General features: G+C 36.7%; 1 protein-coding gene across 1 annotated transcript in view; it reads left to right on the plus strand.

Moving 5' to 3' along the window:
• Positions 1–11,321, plus strand: part of LOC126747951 (uncharacterized) — a 403,836-nt gene extending 392,515 nt beyond the window's left edge. Inside the window, exons 7-9 of the mRNA XM_050456931.1 lie at positions 9,564–10,683; positions 10,739–10,873; positions 10,945–11,321. Coding sequence (XP_050312888.1) covers positions 9,564–9,848 — 285 coding nt within the window. The 3' untranslated portion in view covers positions 9,849–10,683; positions 10,739–10,873; positions 10,945–11,321. The remainder of the gene's footprint in view (positions 1–9,563; positions 10,684–10,738; positions 10,874–10,944) is intronic.
• The last annotated feature ends 3,957 nt before the right edge of the window (positions 11,322–15,278 follow it).

Below are 15,278 nucleotides of genomic sequence, written 5' to 3' on the forward strand. Positions count from 1 at the left end.
CTCATGCATGGACTCCATTTAGGCCTGTAAGAGTACGATCCAGAAGGTCGGCCCTTATCTGAATTGTCCAAAGGTAAACGGCATAATCCAGGAGTGTTTGAGCGACGACACCGACTTGATGTTCACGGATTTTATTAGGGAGATAATTAAACGCATGGTAAGTAAATGGCAGCACCTTAAATGTAATATTCATGCAGTTTGTCGTTGAACTTTTTTGTTATTAAAGATAGAGCTTTCATTTAAAAACTGTCAAGTACTCCTAGCGAAGGGGCACCTTGCACATAATTATCAAAATTGAAAAAATTATAGTTTTTGAGAAAAATCAAAATTTCGATTTTTTACAAATAACATTTACTTTTTTAGATCGAAAATTTTGAAGGCTTATATCTCGGCTTCTATATGAGCTATCGGGAAAATTCCAACGGTTTTGTCTTAGTTTCGTCCTTCTGAATTCAACGAGACCATCCGCAAGGTCGTAGCTTCTACGAGAGCCGAGATATGGCATTTTTGTAGCCCATTTTTGGCCTCAAAAACGGACGTCGAAAACGACTTTTTCAGGATTTTCAAAGTGCTCTCATTCCCTTAGTTCTGCTCGGATCCTGTTATAACCCGGTGTTTTCGTAATCTAGGTGATCAGAATAACGCGCTGGTATAGTTAGTTTGATTTCGAAAAAATCAATTTTTGGTGAAAAAATTCGATACAGGGGGGTATACCCGAAAAATGAAAAAACCCAAACTTTGAAGGCTCATATCTCGGCTTCTATTGGAGCTATCGGGAAAATTCCAACGGTTTTGTCTTAGTTTCGTCCTTCTGAATCCAACGAGACCATCCGCAAGGTCGTAGCTTCTACGAGAGCCGAGATATGGCATTTTTGTAGCCCATTTTTGGCCTCAAAAACGGACGTCGAAAACGACTTTTTCAGGATTTTCAAAGTGCTCTCATTCCCTTAGTTCTGCTCGGATCCTGTTATAACCCGGTGTTTTCGTAATCTAGGTGATCAGAATAACACGCTGGTATAGTTAGTTTGATTTCGAAAAAATCAATTTTTGGTGAAAAAATTCGATACGGGGGGGTATACCCGAAAAATGAAAAAACTCAAACTTTGAAGGTCGATATCTCGGCTTCTATATGAGCTATCGGGAAAATTCCAACGGTTTTGTCTTAGTTTCGTCCTTCTAAATCCAACGAGACCATCCGCAAGGTCGTAGCTTCTACGAGAGCCGAGATATGGCATTTTTGTAGCCCATTTTTGACCTCAAAAACGGACGTCGAAAACGACTTTTTCAGGATTTTCAAAGTGCTCTCATTCCCTTAGTTCTGCTCGGATCCTGTTATAACCCGGTGTTTTCGTAATCTAGGTGATCAGAATAACACGCTGGTATAGTTAGTTTGATTTCGAAAAAATCAATTTTTGGTGAAAAAATTCGATACGGGGGGGTATACCCGAAAAATGAAAAAACTCAAACTTTGAAGGTCGATATCTCGGCTTCTATATGAGCTATCGGGAAAATTCCAACGGTTTTGTCTTAGTTTCGTCCTTCTAAATCCAACGAGACCATCCGCAAGGTCGTAGCTTCTACGAGAGCCGAGATATGGCATTTTTGTAGCCCATTTTTGGCCTCAAAAACGGACGTCGAAAATGACTTTTTCAGGATTTTCAAAGTGCTCTCATTCCCTTAGTTCTGCTCGGATCCTGTTATAACCCGGTGTTTTCGTAATCTAGGTGATCAGAATAACACGCTGGTATACTTAGTTTGACTTCGAAAAAAGTCAATTTTTGGTGAAAAAATTCGATACGGGGGGGTATACCCGAAAAATGAAAAAACCCAAACTTTGAAGGCTCATATCTCGGCTTCTATTGAAGCTATCGGGAAAATTCCAACGGTTTTGTCTTAGTTTCGTCCTTCTAAATCCAACGAAACCATCCGCAAGGTCGTAGCTTCTACGAGAGCCGAGATATGGCATTTTTGTAGCCCATTTTTGGCCTCAAAAACGGACGTCGAAAATGACTTTTTCAGGATTTTCAAAGTTCTCTCATTCCCTTAGATCTGCTCGGATCCTGTTATAACCCGGTGTTTTCGTAATCTAGGTGATCAGAATAACACGCTGGTATAGTTAGTTTGATTTCGAAAAAATCAATTTTTGGTGAAAAAATTCGATACGGGGGGGTATACCCAAAAAATAAAAAAACCCAAACTTTGAAGGCTCATATCTCAGCTTCTATATGAGCTATCGGGAAAATTCCAACGGTTTTGTCTTAGTTTCGTCGTTTTGAATCCAACGAGACCATCCGCAAGGTCGTAGCTTCTACGAGAGCCGAGATATGGCATTTTTGTAGCCCATTTTTGGCCTCAAAAACGGACGTCGAAAACGACTTTTTCAGGATTTTCAAAGGGCTCTCATTCCCTTAGTTCTGCTCGGATCCTGTTATCACCCGGTGTTTTCGTAATCTAGGTGATCAGAGTAACACGCTGGTATAGTTAGTTTGATTTCGAAAAAATCAATTTTTGGTGAAAAAATTCGATACGGGGGGGTATACCCGAAAAATGAAAAAACCCAAACTTTGAAGGTCGATATCTCGGCTTCTATATGAGCTATCGGGAAAATTCCAACGGTTTTGTCTTAGTTTCGTCCTTCTAAGTCCAACGAGACCATCCGCAAGGTCGTAGCTTCTACGAGAGCCGAGATATGGCATTTTTGTAGCCCATTTTTGGCCTCAAAAACGGACGTCGAAAATGACTTTTTCAGGATTTTCAAAGTGCTCTCATTCCCTTAGTTCTGCTCGGATCCTGTTATAACCCGGTGTTTTCGTAATCTAGGTGATCAGAATAACACGCTGGTATAGTTAGTTTGATTTCGAAAAAATCAACTTTTGGTGAAAAAATTCGATACGGGGGGGTATACCCGAAAAATGAAAAAACTCAAACTTTGAAGGTCGATATCTCGGCTTCTATATGAGCTATCGGGAAAATTCCAACGGTTTTGTCTTAGTTTCGTCCTTCTAAATCCAACGAGACCATCCGCAAGGTCGTAGCTTCTACGAGAGCCGAGATATGGCATTTTTGTAGCCCATTTTTGGCCTCAAAAACGGACGTCGAAAATGACTTTTTCAGGATTTTCAAAGTGCTCTCATTCCCTTAGTTCTGCTCGGATCCTGTTATAACCCGGTGTTTTCGTAATCTAGGTGATCAGAATAACACGCTGGTATAGTTAGTTTGATTTCGAAAAAATCAACTTTTGGTGAAAAAATTCGATACGGGGGGGTATACCCGAAAAATGAAAAAACTCAAACTTTGAAGGTCGATATCTCGGCTTCTATATGAGCTATCGGGAAAATTCCAACAATTTTGTCTTAGTTTCGTCCTTCTTAATCCAACGAGACCATCCGCAAGGTCGTAGCTTCTACGAGAGCCGAGATATGGCATTTTTGTAGCCCATTTTTGGCCTCAAAAACGGACGTCGAAAATGACTTTTTCAGGATTTTCAAAGTGCTCTCATTCCCTTAGTTCTGCTCGGATCCTGTTATAACCCGGTGTTTTCGTAATCTAGGTGATCAGAATAACACGCTGGTATAGTTAGTTTGATTTCGAAAAAATCAACTTTTGGTGAAAAAATTCGATACGGGGGGGTATACCCGAAAAATGAAAAAACTCAAACTTTGAAGGTCGATATCTCGGCTTCTATATGAGCTATCGGGAAAATTCCAACGGTTTTGTCTTAGTTTCGTCCTTCTAAATCCAACGAGACCATCCGCAAGGTCGTAGCTTCTACGAGAGCCGAGATATGGCATTTTTGTAGCCCATTTTTGGCCTCAAAAACGGACGTCGAAAATGACTTTTTCAGGATTTTCAAAGTGCTCTCATTCCCTTAGTTCTGCTCGGATCCTGTTATAACCCGGTGTTTTCGTAATCTAGGTGATCAGAATAACACGCTGGTATAGTTAGTTTGATTTCGAAAAAATCAACTTTTGGTGAAAAAATTCGATACGGGGGGGTATACCCGAAAAATGAAAAAACTCAAACTTTGAAGGTCGATATCTCGGCTTCTATATGAGCTATCGGGAAAATTCCAACAATTTTGTCTTAGTTTCGTCCTTCTTAATCCAACGAGACCATCCGCAAGGTCGTAGCTTCTACGAGAGCCGAGATATGGCATTTTTGTAGCCCATTTTTGGCCTCAAAAACGGACGTCGAAAATGACTTTTTCAGGATTTTCAAAGTGCTCTCATTCCCTTAGTTCTGCTCGGATCCTGTTATAACCCGGTGTTTTCGTAATCTAGGTGATCAGAATAACACGCTGGTATAGTTAGTTTGATTTCGAAAAAATCAACTTTTGGTGAAAAAATTCGATACGGGGGGGATACCCGAAAAATGAAAAAACCCAAACTTTGAAGGTCGATATCTCGGCTTCTATATGAGCTATCGGGAAAATTCCAACGGTTTTGTCTTAGTTTCGTCGTTTTGAATCCAACGAGACCATCCGCAAGGTCGTAGCTTCTACGAAAGCCGAGATATGGCATTTTTGTAGCCCATTTTTGACCTCAAAAACGGACGTCGAAAACGACTTTTTCAGGATTTTCAAAGTGCTCTCATTCCCTTAGTTCTGCTCGGATCCTGTTATAACCCGGTGTTTTCGTAATCTAGGTGATCAGAGTAACACGCTGGTATAGTTAGTTTGATTTCGAAAAAATCAATTTTTGGTGAAAAAAGTCGATACGGGGGGGTATACCCGAAAAATGAAAAAACCCAAACTTTGAAGGTCGATATCTCGGCTTCTATATGAGCTATCGGGAAAATTCTAACGGTTTTGTCTTAGTTTCGTCCTTCTAAATCCAACGAGACCATCCGCAAGGTCGTAGCTTCTACGAGAGCCGAGATATGGCATTTTTGTAGCCCATTTTTGGCCTCAAAAACGGACGTCGAAAATGACTTTTTCAGGATTTTCAAAGTTCTCTCATTCCCTTAGTTCTGCTCGGATCCTGTTATAACCCGGTGTTTTCGTAATCTAGGTGATCAGAATAACACGCTGGTATAGTTAGTTTGATTTCGAAAAAATCAATTTTTGGTGAAAAAATTCGATACGGGGGGGTATACCCGAAAAATGAAAAAACCCAAACTTTGAAGGTTGATATCTCGGCTTCTATATGAGCTATCGGGAAAATTCCAACGGTTTTGTCTTAGTTTCGTCCTTCTAAATCCAACGAGACCATCCGCAAGGTCGTAGCTTCTACGAGAGCCGAGATATGGCATTTTTGTAGCCCATTTTTGGCCTCAAAAACGGACGTCGAAAATGACTTTTTCAGGATTTTCAAAGTGCTCTCATTCCCTTAGTTCTGCTCGGATCCTGTTATAACCCGGTGTTTTCGTAATCTAGGTGATCAGAATAACACGCTGGTATACTTAGTTTGACTTCAAAAAAAATCAATTTTTGGTGAAAAAATTCGATACGGGGGGGTATACCCGAAAAATGAAAAAACCCAAACTTTGAAGGCTCATATCTCGGCTTCTATTGGAGCTCTCGGGAAAATTCCAACGGTTTTGTCTTAGTTTCGTCGTTTTGAATCCAACGAGACCATCCGCAAGGTCGTAGCTTCTACGAGAGCCGAGATATGGCATTTTTGTAGCCCATTTTTGGCCTCAAAAACGGACGTCGAAAACGACTTTTTCAGGATTTTCAAAGTGCTCTCATTCCCTTAGTTCTGCTCGGATCCTGTTATAACCCGGTGTTTTCGTAATCTAGGTGATCAGAATAACACGCTGGTATAGTTAGTTTGATTTCGAAAAAATCAATTTTTGGTGAAAAAATTCGATACGGGGGGGTATACCCAAAAAATGAAAAAACTCAACTTTGAAGGTCGATATCTCGGCTTCTATAGAGCTATCGGGAAAATTCCAACGGTTTTGTCTTAGTTTCGTCCTTCTAAATCCAACAAGACCATCCGCAAGGTCGTAGCTTCTACGAGAGCCGAGATATGGCATTTTTGTAACCCATTTTTGGCCTCAAAAACGGACGTCGAAAACGACTTTTTCAGGATTTTCAAAGTGCTCTCATTCCCTTAGTTCTGCTCGGATCCTGTTATAACCCGGTGTTTCCGTAATCTAGGTGATCAGAATAACACGCTGGTATACTTAGTTTGACTTCGAAAAAAATCAATTTTTGGTGAAAAAATTCGATACGGGGGGGTATACCCGAAAAATGAAAAAAACCCAAACTTTGAAGGCTCATATCTCGGCTTCTATTGGAGCTATCGGGAAAATTCCAACGGTTTTGTCTTAGTTTCGTCGTTTTGAATCCAACGAGACCATCCGCAAGGTCGTAGCTTCTACGAGAGCCGAGATATGGCATTTTTGTAGCCCATTTTTGGCCTCAAAAACGGACGTCGAAAACGACTTTTTCAGGATTTTCAAAGTGCTCTCATTCCCTTAGTTCTGCTCGGATCCTGTTATAACCCGGTGTTTTCGTAATCTAGGTGATCAGAATAACACGCTGGTATAGTTAGTTTGATTTCGAAAAAATCAACTTTTGGTGAAAAAATTCGATACGGGGGGGTATACCCGAAAAATGAAAAAACTCAAACTTTGAAGGTCGATATCTCGGCTTCTATATGAGCTATCGGGAAAATTCCAACGGTTTTGTCTTAGTTTCGTCCTTTTAAATCCAACGAGACCATCCGCAAGGTCGTAGCTTCTACGAGAGCCGAGATATGGCATTTTTGTAGCCCATTTTTGGCCTCAAAAACGGACGTCGAAAATGACTTTTTCAGGATTTTCAAAGTTCTCTCATTTCCTTAGTTCTGCTCGGATCCTGTTATAACCCGGTGTTTTCGTAATCTAGGTGATCAGAATAACACGCTGGTATAGTTAGTTTGATTTCGAAAAAATCAATTTTTGGTGAAAAAATTCGATACGGGGGGGTATACCCGAAAAATGAAAAAACCCAAATTTTGAAGGTCGATATCTCGGCTTCTATATGAGCTATCGGGAAAATTCCAACGGTTTTGTCTTAGTTTCGTCCTTCTGAATCCAACGAGACCATCCGCAAGGTCGTAGCTTCTACGAGAGCCGAGATATGGCATTTTTGTAGCCCATTTTTGGCCTCAAAAACGGACGTCGAAAACGACTTTTTCAGGATTTTCAAAGTGCTCTCATTCCCTTAGTTCTGCTCGGATCCTGTTATAACCCGGTGTTTTCGTAATCTAGGTGATCAGAATAACACGCTGGTATAGTTAGTTTGATTTCGAAAAAATCAATTTTTGGTGAAAAAATTCGATACGGGGGGGTATACCCGAAAAATGAAAAAACCCCAAACTTTGAAGGTCGATATCTCGGCTTCTATATGAGCTATCGGGAAAATTCCAACGGTTTTGTCTTAGTTTCGTCCTTTTGAATCCAACGAGACCATCCGCAAGGTCGTAGCTTCTACGAGAGCCGAGATATGGCATTTTTGTAGCCCATTTTTGGCCTCAAAAACGGACGTCGAAAACGACTTTTTCAGGATTTTCAAAGTGCTCTCATTCCCTTAGTTCTGCTCGGATCCTGTTATAACCCGGTGTTTTCGTAATCTAGGTGATCAGAATAACACGCTGGTATAGTTAGTTTGATTTCGAAAAAATCAATTTTTGGTGAAAAAATTCGATACGGGGGGGTATACCCGAAAAATGAAAAAACCCAAACTTTGAAGGTCGATATCTCGGCTTCTATATGAGCTATCGGGAAAATTCCAACGGTTTTGTCTTAGTTTCGTCCTTTTGAATCCAACGAGACCATCCGCAAGGTCGTAGCTTCTACGAGAGCCGAGATATGGCATTTTTGTAGCCCATTTTTGGCCTCAAAAACGGACGTCGAAAACGACTTTTTCAGGATTTTCAAAGTGCTCTCATTCCCTTAGTTCTGCTCGGATCCTGTTATAACCCGGTGTTTTCGTAATCTAGGTGATCAGAATAACACGCTGGTATAGTTAGTTTGATTTCGAAAAAATCAATTTTTGGTGAAAAAATTCGATACGGGGGGGTATACCCGAAAAATGAAAAAACCCAAACTTTGAAGGTCGATATCTCGGCTTCTATATGAGCTATCGGGAAAATTCCAACGGTTTTGTCTTAGTTTCGTCCTTTTGAATCCAACGAGACCATCCGCAAGGTCGTAGCTTCTACGAGAGCCGAGATATGGCATTTTTGTAGCCCATTTTTGGCCTCAAAAACGGACGTCGAAAACGACTTTTTCAGGATTTTCAAAGTGCTCTCATTCCCTTAGTTCTGCTCGGATCCTGTTATAACCCGGTGTTTTCGTAATCTAGGTGATCAGAATAACACGCTGGTATAGTTAGTTTGATTTCGAAAAAATCAATTTTTGGTGAAAAAATTCGATACGGGGGGGTATACCCGAAAAATGAAAAAACCCAAATTTTGAAGGTCGATATCTCGGCTTCTATATGAGCTATCGGGAAAATTCCAACGGTTTTGTCTTAGTTTCGTCCTTTTGAATCCAACGAGACCATCCGCAAGGTCGTAGCTTCTACGAGAGCCGAGATATGGCATTTTTGTAGCCCATTTTTGGCCTCAAAAACGGACGTCGAAAACGACTTTTTCAGGATTTTCAAAGTGCTCTCATTCCCTTAGTTCTGCTCGGATCCTGTTATAACCCGGTGTTTTCGTAATCTAGGTGATCAGAATAACACGCTGGTATAGTTAGTTTGATTTCGAAAAAATCAATTTTTGGTGAAAAAATTCGATACGGGGGGGTATACCCGAAAAATGAAAAAACCCAAACTTTGAAGGTCGATATCTCGGCTTCTATATGAGCTATCGGGAAAATTCCAACGGTTTTGTCTTAGTTTCGTCCTTTTGAATCCAACGAGACCATCCGCAAGGTCGTAGCTTCTACGAGAGCCGAGATATGGCATTTTTGTAGCCCATTTTTGGCCTCAAAAACGGACGTCGAAAACGACTTTTTCAGGATTTTCAAAGTGCTCTCATTCCCTTAGTTCTGCTCGGATCCTGTTATAACCCGGTGTTTTCGTAATCTAGGTGATCAGAATAACACGCTGGTATAGTTAGTTTGATTTCGAAAAAATTAATTTTTGGTGAAAAAATTCGATACGGGGGGGTATACCCGAAAAATGAAAAAACCCAAACTTTGAAGGCTCATATCTTAGCTTCTATATGAGCTATCGGGAAAATTCCAACGGTTTTGTCTTAGTTTCGTCCTTCTAAATCCAACGAGACCATCCGCAAGGTCGTAGCTTCTACAAGAGCCGAGATATGGCATTTTTGTAGCCCATTTTTGGCCTCAAAAACGGACGTCGAAAACGACTCTTTCAGGATTTTCAAAGTGCTCTCATTCCCTTAGTTCTGCTCGGATCCTGTTATAACCCGGTATTTTCGTGGTCTACTTGATGAGAATAATCCGCTGTTATAGTTAGTTGGAATTCCAATAAAAAAAAATGATGAAAAAATTTGAAAGGGGGGGGGGTATATAATTTCTTACTGATAAACAGTGTGGGGCGGGTGGGGGATATGGGGTGACTCACTCGTTCACATCTGACCGTACCTTTTATTCTCCAGCTCTCTCTGCAACGACCAGGACCAACTTCTCTTTCTAAAAATGACCGAAACAGTGGTGGGGGACGTATGTGCAGACATGGATCGTCTCCTTTATGGGCCCAGTATTCGGTCGGACCTGATACCTCAGTGGACGGTAGTGGTCGCTTTCTTTACCTATTTGATCAAGGACAATGTAGAGAGCAAACAGGCGGTTTTAATAGAAAACCTATTGGAGATGATTTTGGATGTCCAGCTGGACCAGAGCTGCTGGGTGCGGAAGATCGGGGTATGCCCCGGAGAATTTGAATAAGGAGCTCGTGGTGCGGTACTGCAATCAGATACTGGGCATTTTAATGAACTGTTTGGATTATCACAATTTGGGGTAAATTTCTTAACTTAAAAATTTTGAAAATTAAAAAAATGTATCAAACCCGTAGTTCTTTCTTAAATATATAATGTAGCGGAACGACCTCTACCTTTGCACGTGGTTCGTTCTATTAGAATATCGGGCGTCTTAAATATTTTATTTATTTGTGGAAATGCGTGACATTCTTTAAACCCTACAATTCTGCTCGGAGTATTCTTATGATTATTTCTTCGTTTATCACCATTTAATAAAGAAGTATGGCGCTTTTGACTCCGTGGTTCCGTTAAAAGGTTTTAATCCGGGTCAGTGCTTTTATTATTAATAGGTAAGGTTACAACTGTCCTGTTTCTTGGCTAGCAATTTATGTTATCTATTTTGTTATTAAAAGGTGTTAAAACTAAGCCCATAACTGAGGTGAATTAACTGAGATTTCCCGACATAAGTGGTTTCTTTGACATACGAACCCTCGGGACTAAAAATCCCATTACAATAAAAGTCCAAAAAAAACATTTATTGTTATGAGGTGCCTAAATGATGGGCAGAATGGCAGGTTTGGCAAATCAATAACTTCTTCCGAGTATTTGACACCGTTGAAAAAGATGAAGGAGAAGAGAAGTAGCAGTAACGAGAGTGAGAGTTATAAGGAGTGACAGTTATAAGGAGATCCCTTGGCCAGGAGACCAATTTAGAGGCATTCAAGGATCGAGTGAGATCCAAGGGAACCTCATCACTTTACTCTTGCATCTATGCGCTCCAGAGGTGTATGTTGTCAAGGTATAACTTTTTTGGATCATTTTACTCACTTAACTCATGCATGGACCCCATTTAGGCCTGTAAAAGTACGACCCAGAAGGTTGGCCCTTATCTGGATTGTCCGGAGGTAAACCGCATGATTCAGGGGTGTTTGGCCGACAACACCGACTTGATGTTCACGGATTTTATTAAGGAGTTAATTGAACGCATGGTAAGTAAATGGCAGCACCTTAAATGTAATATTCATGCAGTTGGTCTGTGATCTATTTTGAGTTTAATTAGGGTTTTATGGAATCAATGATATCAAGGTTATTTGGGGGTCAAATCGAGGACGAGTTGGTTTAAAGGTGGTGTCTAAGGGCCAATCCCGCCCTTGTCACCGGTTTGTTCTACGCCGAACTACTACCCGAGAATAAACCGAAAGTTTCACTGGAAACTGTCTGTGATAAACTGAACAGACTGATGCAAGACGAGTCAGAAGAAGTTAGGATTAAGGCAAGTCAAGCTATATCGTGTTTGTTTTTATAATTATTGTAGAACGGAATGTGCTAGGGGGATAGTACGATTAAGTCTTTTAAATCAGTTTTTAGTAAGAAATTTTGCATAACTTTTTTGTTATTAAAGATAGAGCTTTCATTTACAAACTGTCAAGTACTACTGGCAAAGGGGCACCTTGTACATAATTATCAAAATTAAAAAAATTATAGTTTTTGAGAAAAATCGAAATTTCGGTTTTTTACCATTAATATGTACTTTTTTAGATCGAAAATTTTGCATATCTTTTTTGTTATTAAAGATAGAGCTTTCATTTAAAAACTATCACGTACTCCTGGCAAAGAGGCACCTTGCACATAATTATCAAAATTAAAAAAATTATAGTTTTTGAGAAAAATCGAAATTTCGGTTTTTTACAATTAACATGTACTTTTTTAGATCGAAAATTTTGCATAACTTTTTTGTTATTAAAGATAGAGCTTTCATTTAAAAACTGCCAAGTACTACTGGCAAAGGGGCACCTTGCACATAATTATCAAAATTTAAAAAATTATAGTTTTTGAGAAAAATCGAAATTTCGATTTTTTACGATTAACATGTACTTTTTTAGATCGAAAATTTTGCATAACTTTTTTGGTATTGAAGATAGAGCTTTCATTTAAAAACTGTCAAGTACTCCTTGCAAAGGGGCACCTTATACGTAATTATCAAAATTGAAAAAAATTTAGTTTTTGAGAAAAATCTAAATTTCGGTTTTTTAAGATTAACATGTACTTTTTTAGATCGAAAATTTTGCATAACTTTTTTGTTATTAAAGATAGAGCTTTCATTTAAAAACTGCCAAGTGGTCCTGGCAAAGAAGCACCTTGCACATAATTATCAAAAACTAAAAAAATTATAGTTTTTGAGAAAAATCGAAATTTCGGTTTTTTACGATTAACATGTACTTTTTTAGATCGAAAATTTTGCATAACTTTTTTGTTATTAAAGATAGAGCTTTCATTTAAAAACTGCCAAGTACTCCTTGCAAAGGGGCACCTTGTACGTAATAATCAAAAACTAAAAAAATTGTAGTTTTTGAGAAAAATCAAAATTTTGGTTTTTTACGATTAACATGTACTTTTTTAGATCGAAAATTTTGCATAACTTTTTTGTTATTAAAGATAGAGCTTTCATTTAAAAACTGTCAAATACTCCTAGCAAAGGGGCACCTTACACATAATTATCAAAATTGAAAAATTTATAGTTTTTGAGAAAAATCGAAATTTCGGTTTTTTACAATTAACATGTACTTTTTTAGATCGAAAATTTTGCATAACTGTTTTGTTAATAAAGATAGAGCTTTCATTTAAAAATTGTCAAATACTCCTAGCAAAGGGGCACCTTACACATAATTATCAAAATTGAAAAATTTATAGTTTTTGAGAAAAATCGAAATTTCGGTTTTTTACAATTAACATGTACTTTTTTAGATCGAAAATTTTGCATAACTTTTTTGTTATTAAAGATAGAGCTTTCATTTAAAAACTGTCAAATACTCCTAGCAAAGGGGCACCTTACACATAATTATCAAAATTGAAAAATTTATAGTTTTTGAGAAAAATCGAAATTTCGGTTTTTTACAATTAACATGTACTTTTTTAGATCGAAAATTTTGCATAACTTTTTTGTTATTAAAGATAGAGCTTTCATTTAAAAACTGTCAAATACTCCTAGCAAAGGGGCACCTTGCACATAATTATCAAAATTGAAAAATTTATAGTTTTTGAGAAAAATCGAAATTTCGGTTTTTTTACAATTAACATGTACTTTTTTAGATCGAAAATTTTGCATAACTTTTTTGTTATTAAAGATAGAGCTTTCATTTAAAAACTGTCAAATACTCCTAGCAAAGGGGCACCTTGCACATAATTATCAAATTTGAAAAAATTATAGTTTTTGAGAAAAATCGAAATTTCGGTTTTTTACGATTAATATGTACATTTTTAGATCGAAAATTTTGTATAACTTTTTTGTTAGTAAAGATAGAGCTTTCATTTAAAAACTGTTAAGTACTCCTGGCAAAGGGGCACCTTGCACATAATTATCAAAATTGAAAAATTTCTAGTTTTTGAGAAAAATCGAAATTTCGGTTTTTTACGATTAACATGTACTTTTTTAGATCGAAAATTTTGCATAACTTTTTTGTTATTAAAGATAGAGCTTTCATTTAAAAACTGTCAAGTACTCCTTTTAAAGGGGCACCTTGCACATAATTATCAAAATTGAAAAATTTATAGTTTTTGAGAAAAATCGAAATTTCGGTTTTTTACGATTAACATGTACTTTTTTAGATCGAAAATTTTGCATAACTTTTTTGTTATTAAAGATAGAGCTTTCATTTAAAAACTGTCAAATACTCCTAGCAAAGGGGCACCTTGCACATAATTATCAAAATTGAAAAATTTATAGTTTTTGAGAAAAATCGAAATTTCGGTTTTTTACAATTAACATGTACTTTTTTAGATCGAAAATTTTGCATAACTTTTTTGTTATTAAAGATAGAGCTTTCATTTAAAAACTGTCAAATACTCCTAGCAAAGGGGCACCTTGCACATAATTATCAAAATTGAAAAATTTATGGTTTTTGAGAAAAATCGAAATTTCGGTTTTTTACGATTAACATGTACTTTTTTAGATCGAAAATTTTGCATAACTTATTTGTTATTAAAGATAGAGCTTTCATTTAAAAACTGTCAAATACTCCTAGCAAAGGGGCACCTTGCACATAATTATCAAAATTAAAAAATTTATAGTTTTTGAGAAAAATCGAAATTTCGGTTTTTTACAATTAACATGTACTTTTTTAGATCGAAAATTTTGCATAACTTTTTTGTTATTAAAGATAGAGCTTTCATTTAAAAACTGCTAAGTACTTCTCGCAAAGGGGCACCTTGCACATAATTATCAAAATTAAAAAATTTATAGTTTTTAAGAAAAATCGAAATTTCGGTTTTTTACAATTAACATGTACTTTTTAGATCGAAAATTTTGTATAACTTTTTTGTTATTAAAGATAGAGCTTTCATTTAAAAACTGCCAAGTACTTCTCGCAAAGGGGCACCTTGCACATAATTATCAAAATTAAAAAATTTATAGTTTTTGAGAAAAATCGAAATTTCGGTTTTTTACAATTAACATGTACTTTTTTAGATCGAAAATTTTGCATAACTTTTTTGTTATTAAAGATAGAGCTTTCATTTAAAAACTGCCAAGTACTTCTCGCAAAGGGGCACCTTGCACATAATTATCAAAATTAAAAAAATTATAGTTTTTGAGAAAAATCGAAATTTCGGTTTTTTACAATTAACATGTACTTTTTTAGATCGAAAATTTTGCATAACTTTTTTGGTATTAAAGATAGAGCTTTTATTTAAAAACTGTTAAGTACTCCTCGCAAAGGGGCACCTTGTACTTAATAATCAAAAACTAAAAAAATGTAGTTTTTGAAAAAAATCGAAATTTCGGTTTTTTACAATTAACATGTACTTTTTTAGATCGAAAATTTTGCATAACTTTTTTGTTATTAAAGATAGAGCTTTCATTTAAAAACTGCCAAGTACTCCTCGCAAAGGGGCACCTTGTACGTAATAATCAAAAACTAAAAAATTGTAGTTTTTGAAAAAAATCGAAATTTCGGTTTTTTACAATTAACATGTACTTTTTTAGATCGAAAATTTTGCATAACTTTTTTGTTATTAAAGATAGAGCTTTCATTTAAAAACGGCCAAGTACTCCTCGCAAAGGGGCACCTTGTACGTAATAATCAAAAACTAAAAAATTGTAGTTTTTGAAAAAAATCGAAATTTCGGTTTTTTACAATTAATATGTACTTTTTTAGATCGAAAATTTTGCATAAGTTTTTTGTTATTAAAGATAGAGCTTTCATTTAAAAACTACCAAGTACTCCTCGCAAAGGGGCACCTTGTACGTAATAATCAAAAACTAAAAAAATTGTAGTTTTTGAAAAAAATCCAAATTTCGGTTTTTTACAATTAACATGTACTTTTTTAGATCGAAAATTTTGCATAACTTTTTTGTTATTAAAGATAGAGCTCTCATTTAAAAACTGTTAAGTACTC

The sequence above is a fragment of the Anthonomus grandis genome, chromosome 20 (genome assembly GCF_022605725.1).
Source record: "Anthonomus grandis grandis chromosome 20, icAntGran1.3, whole genome shotgun sequence".
Lineage (NCBI taxonomy): Eukaryota > Metazoa > Arthropoda > Insecta > Coleoptera > Curculionidae > Anthonomus > Anthonomus grandis.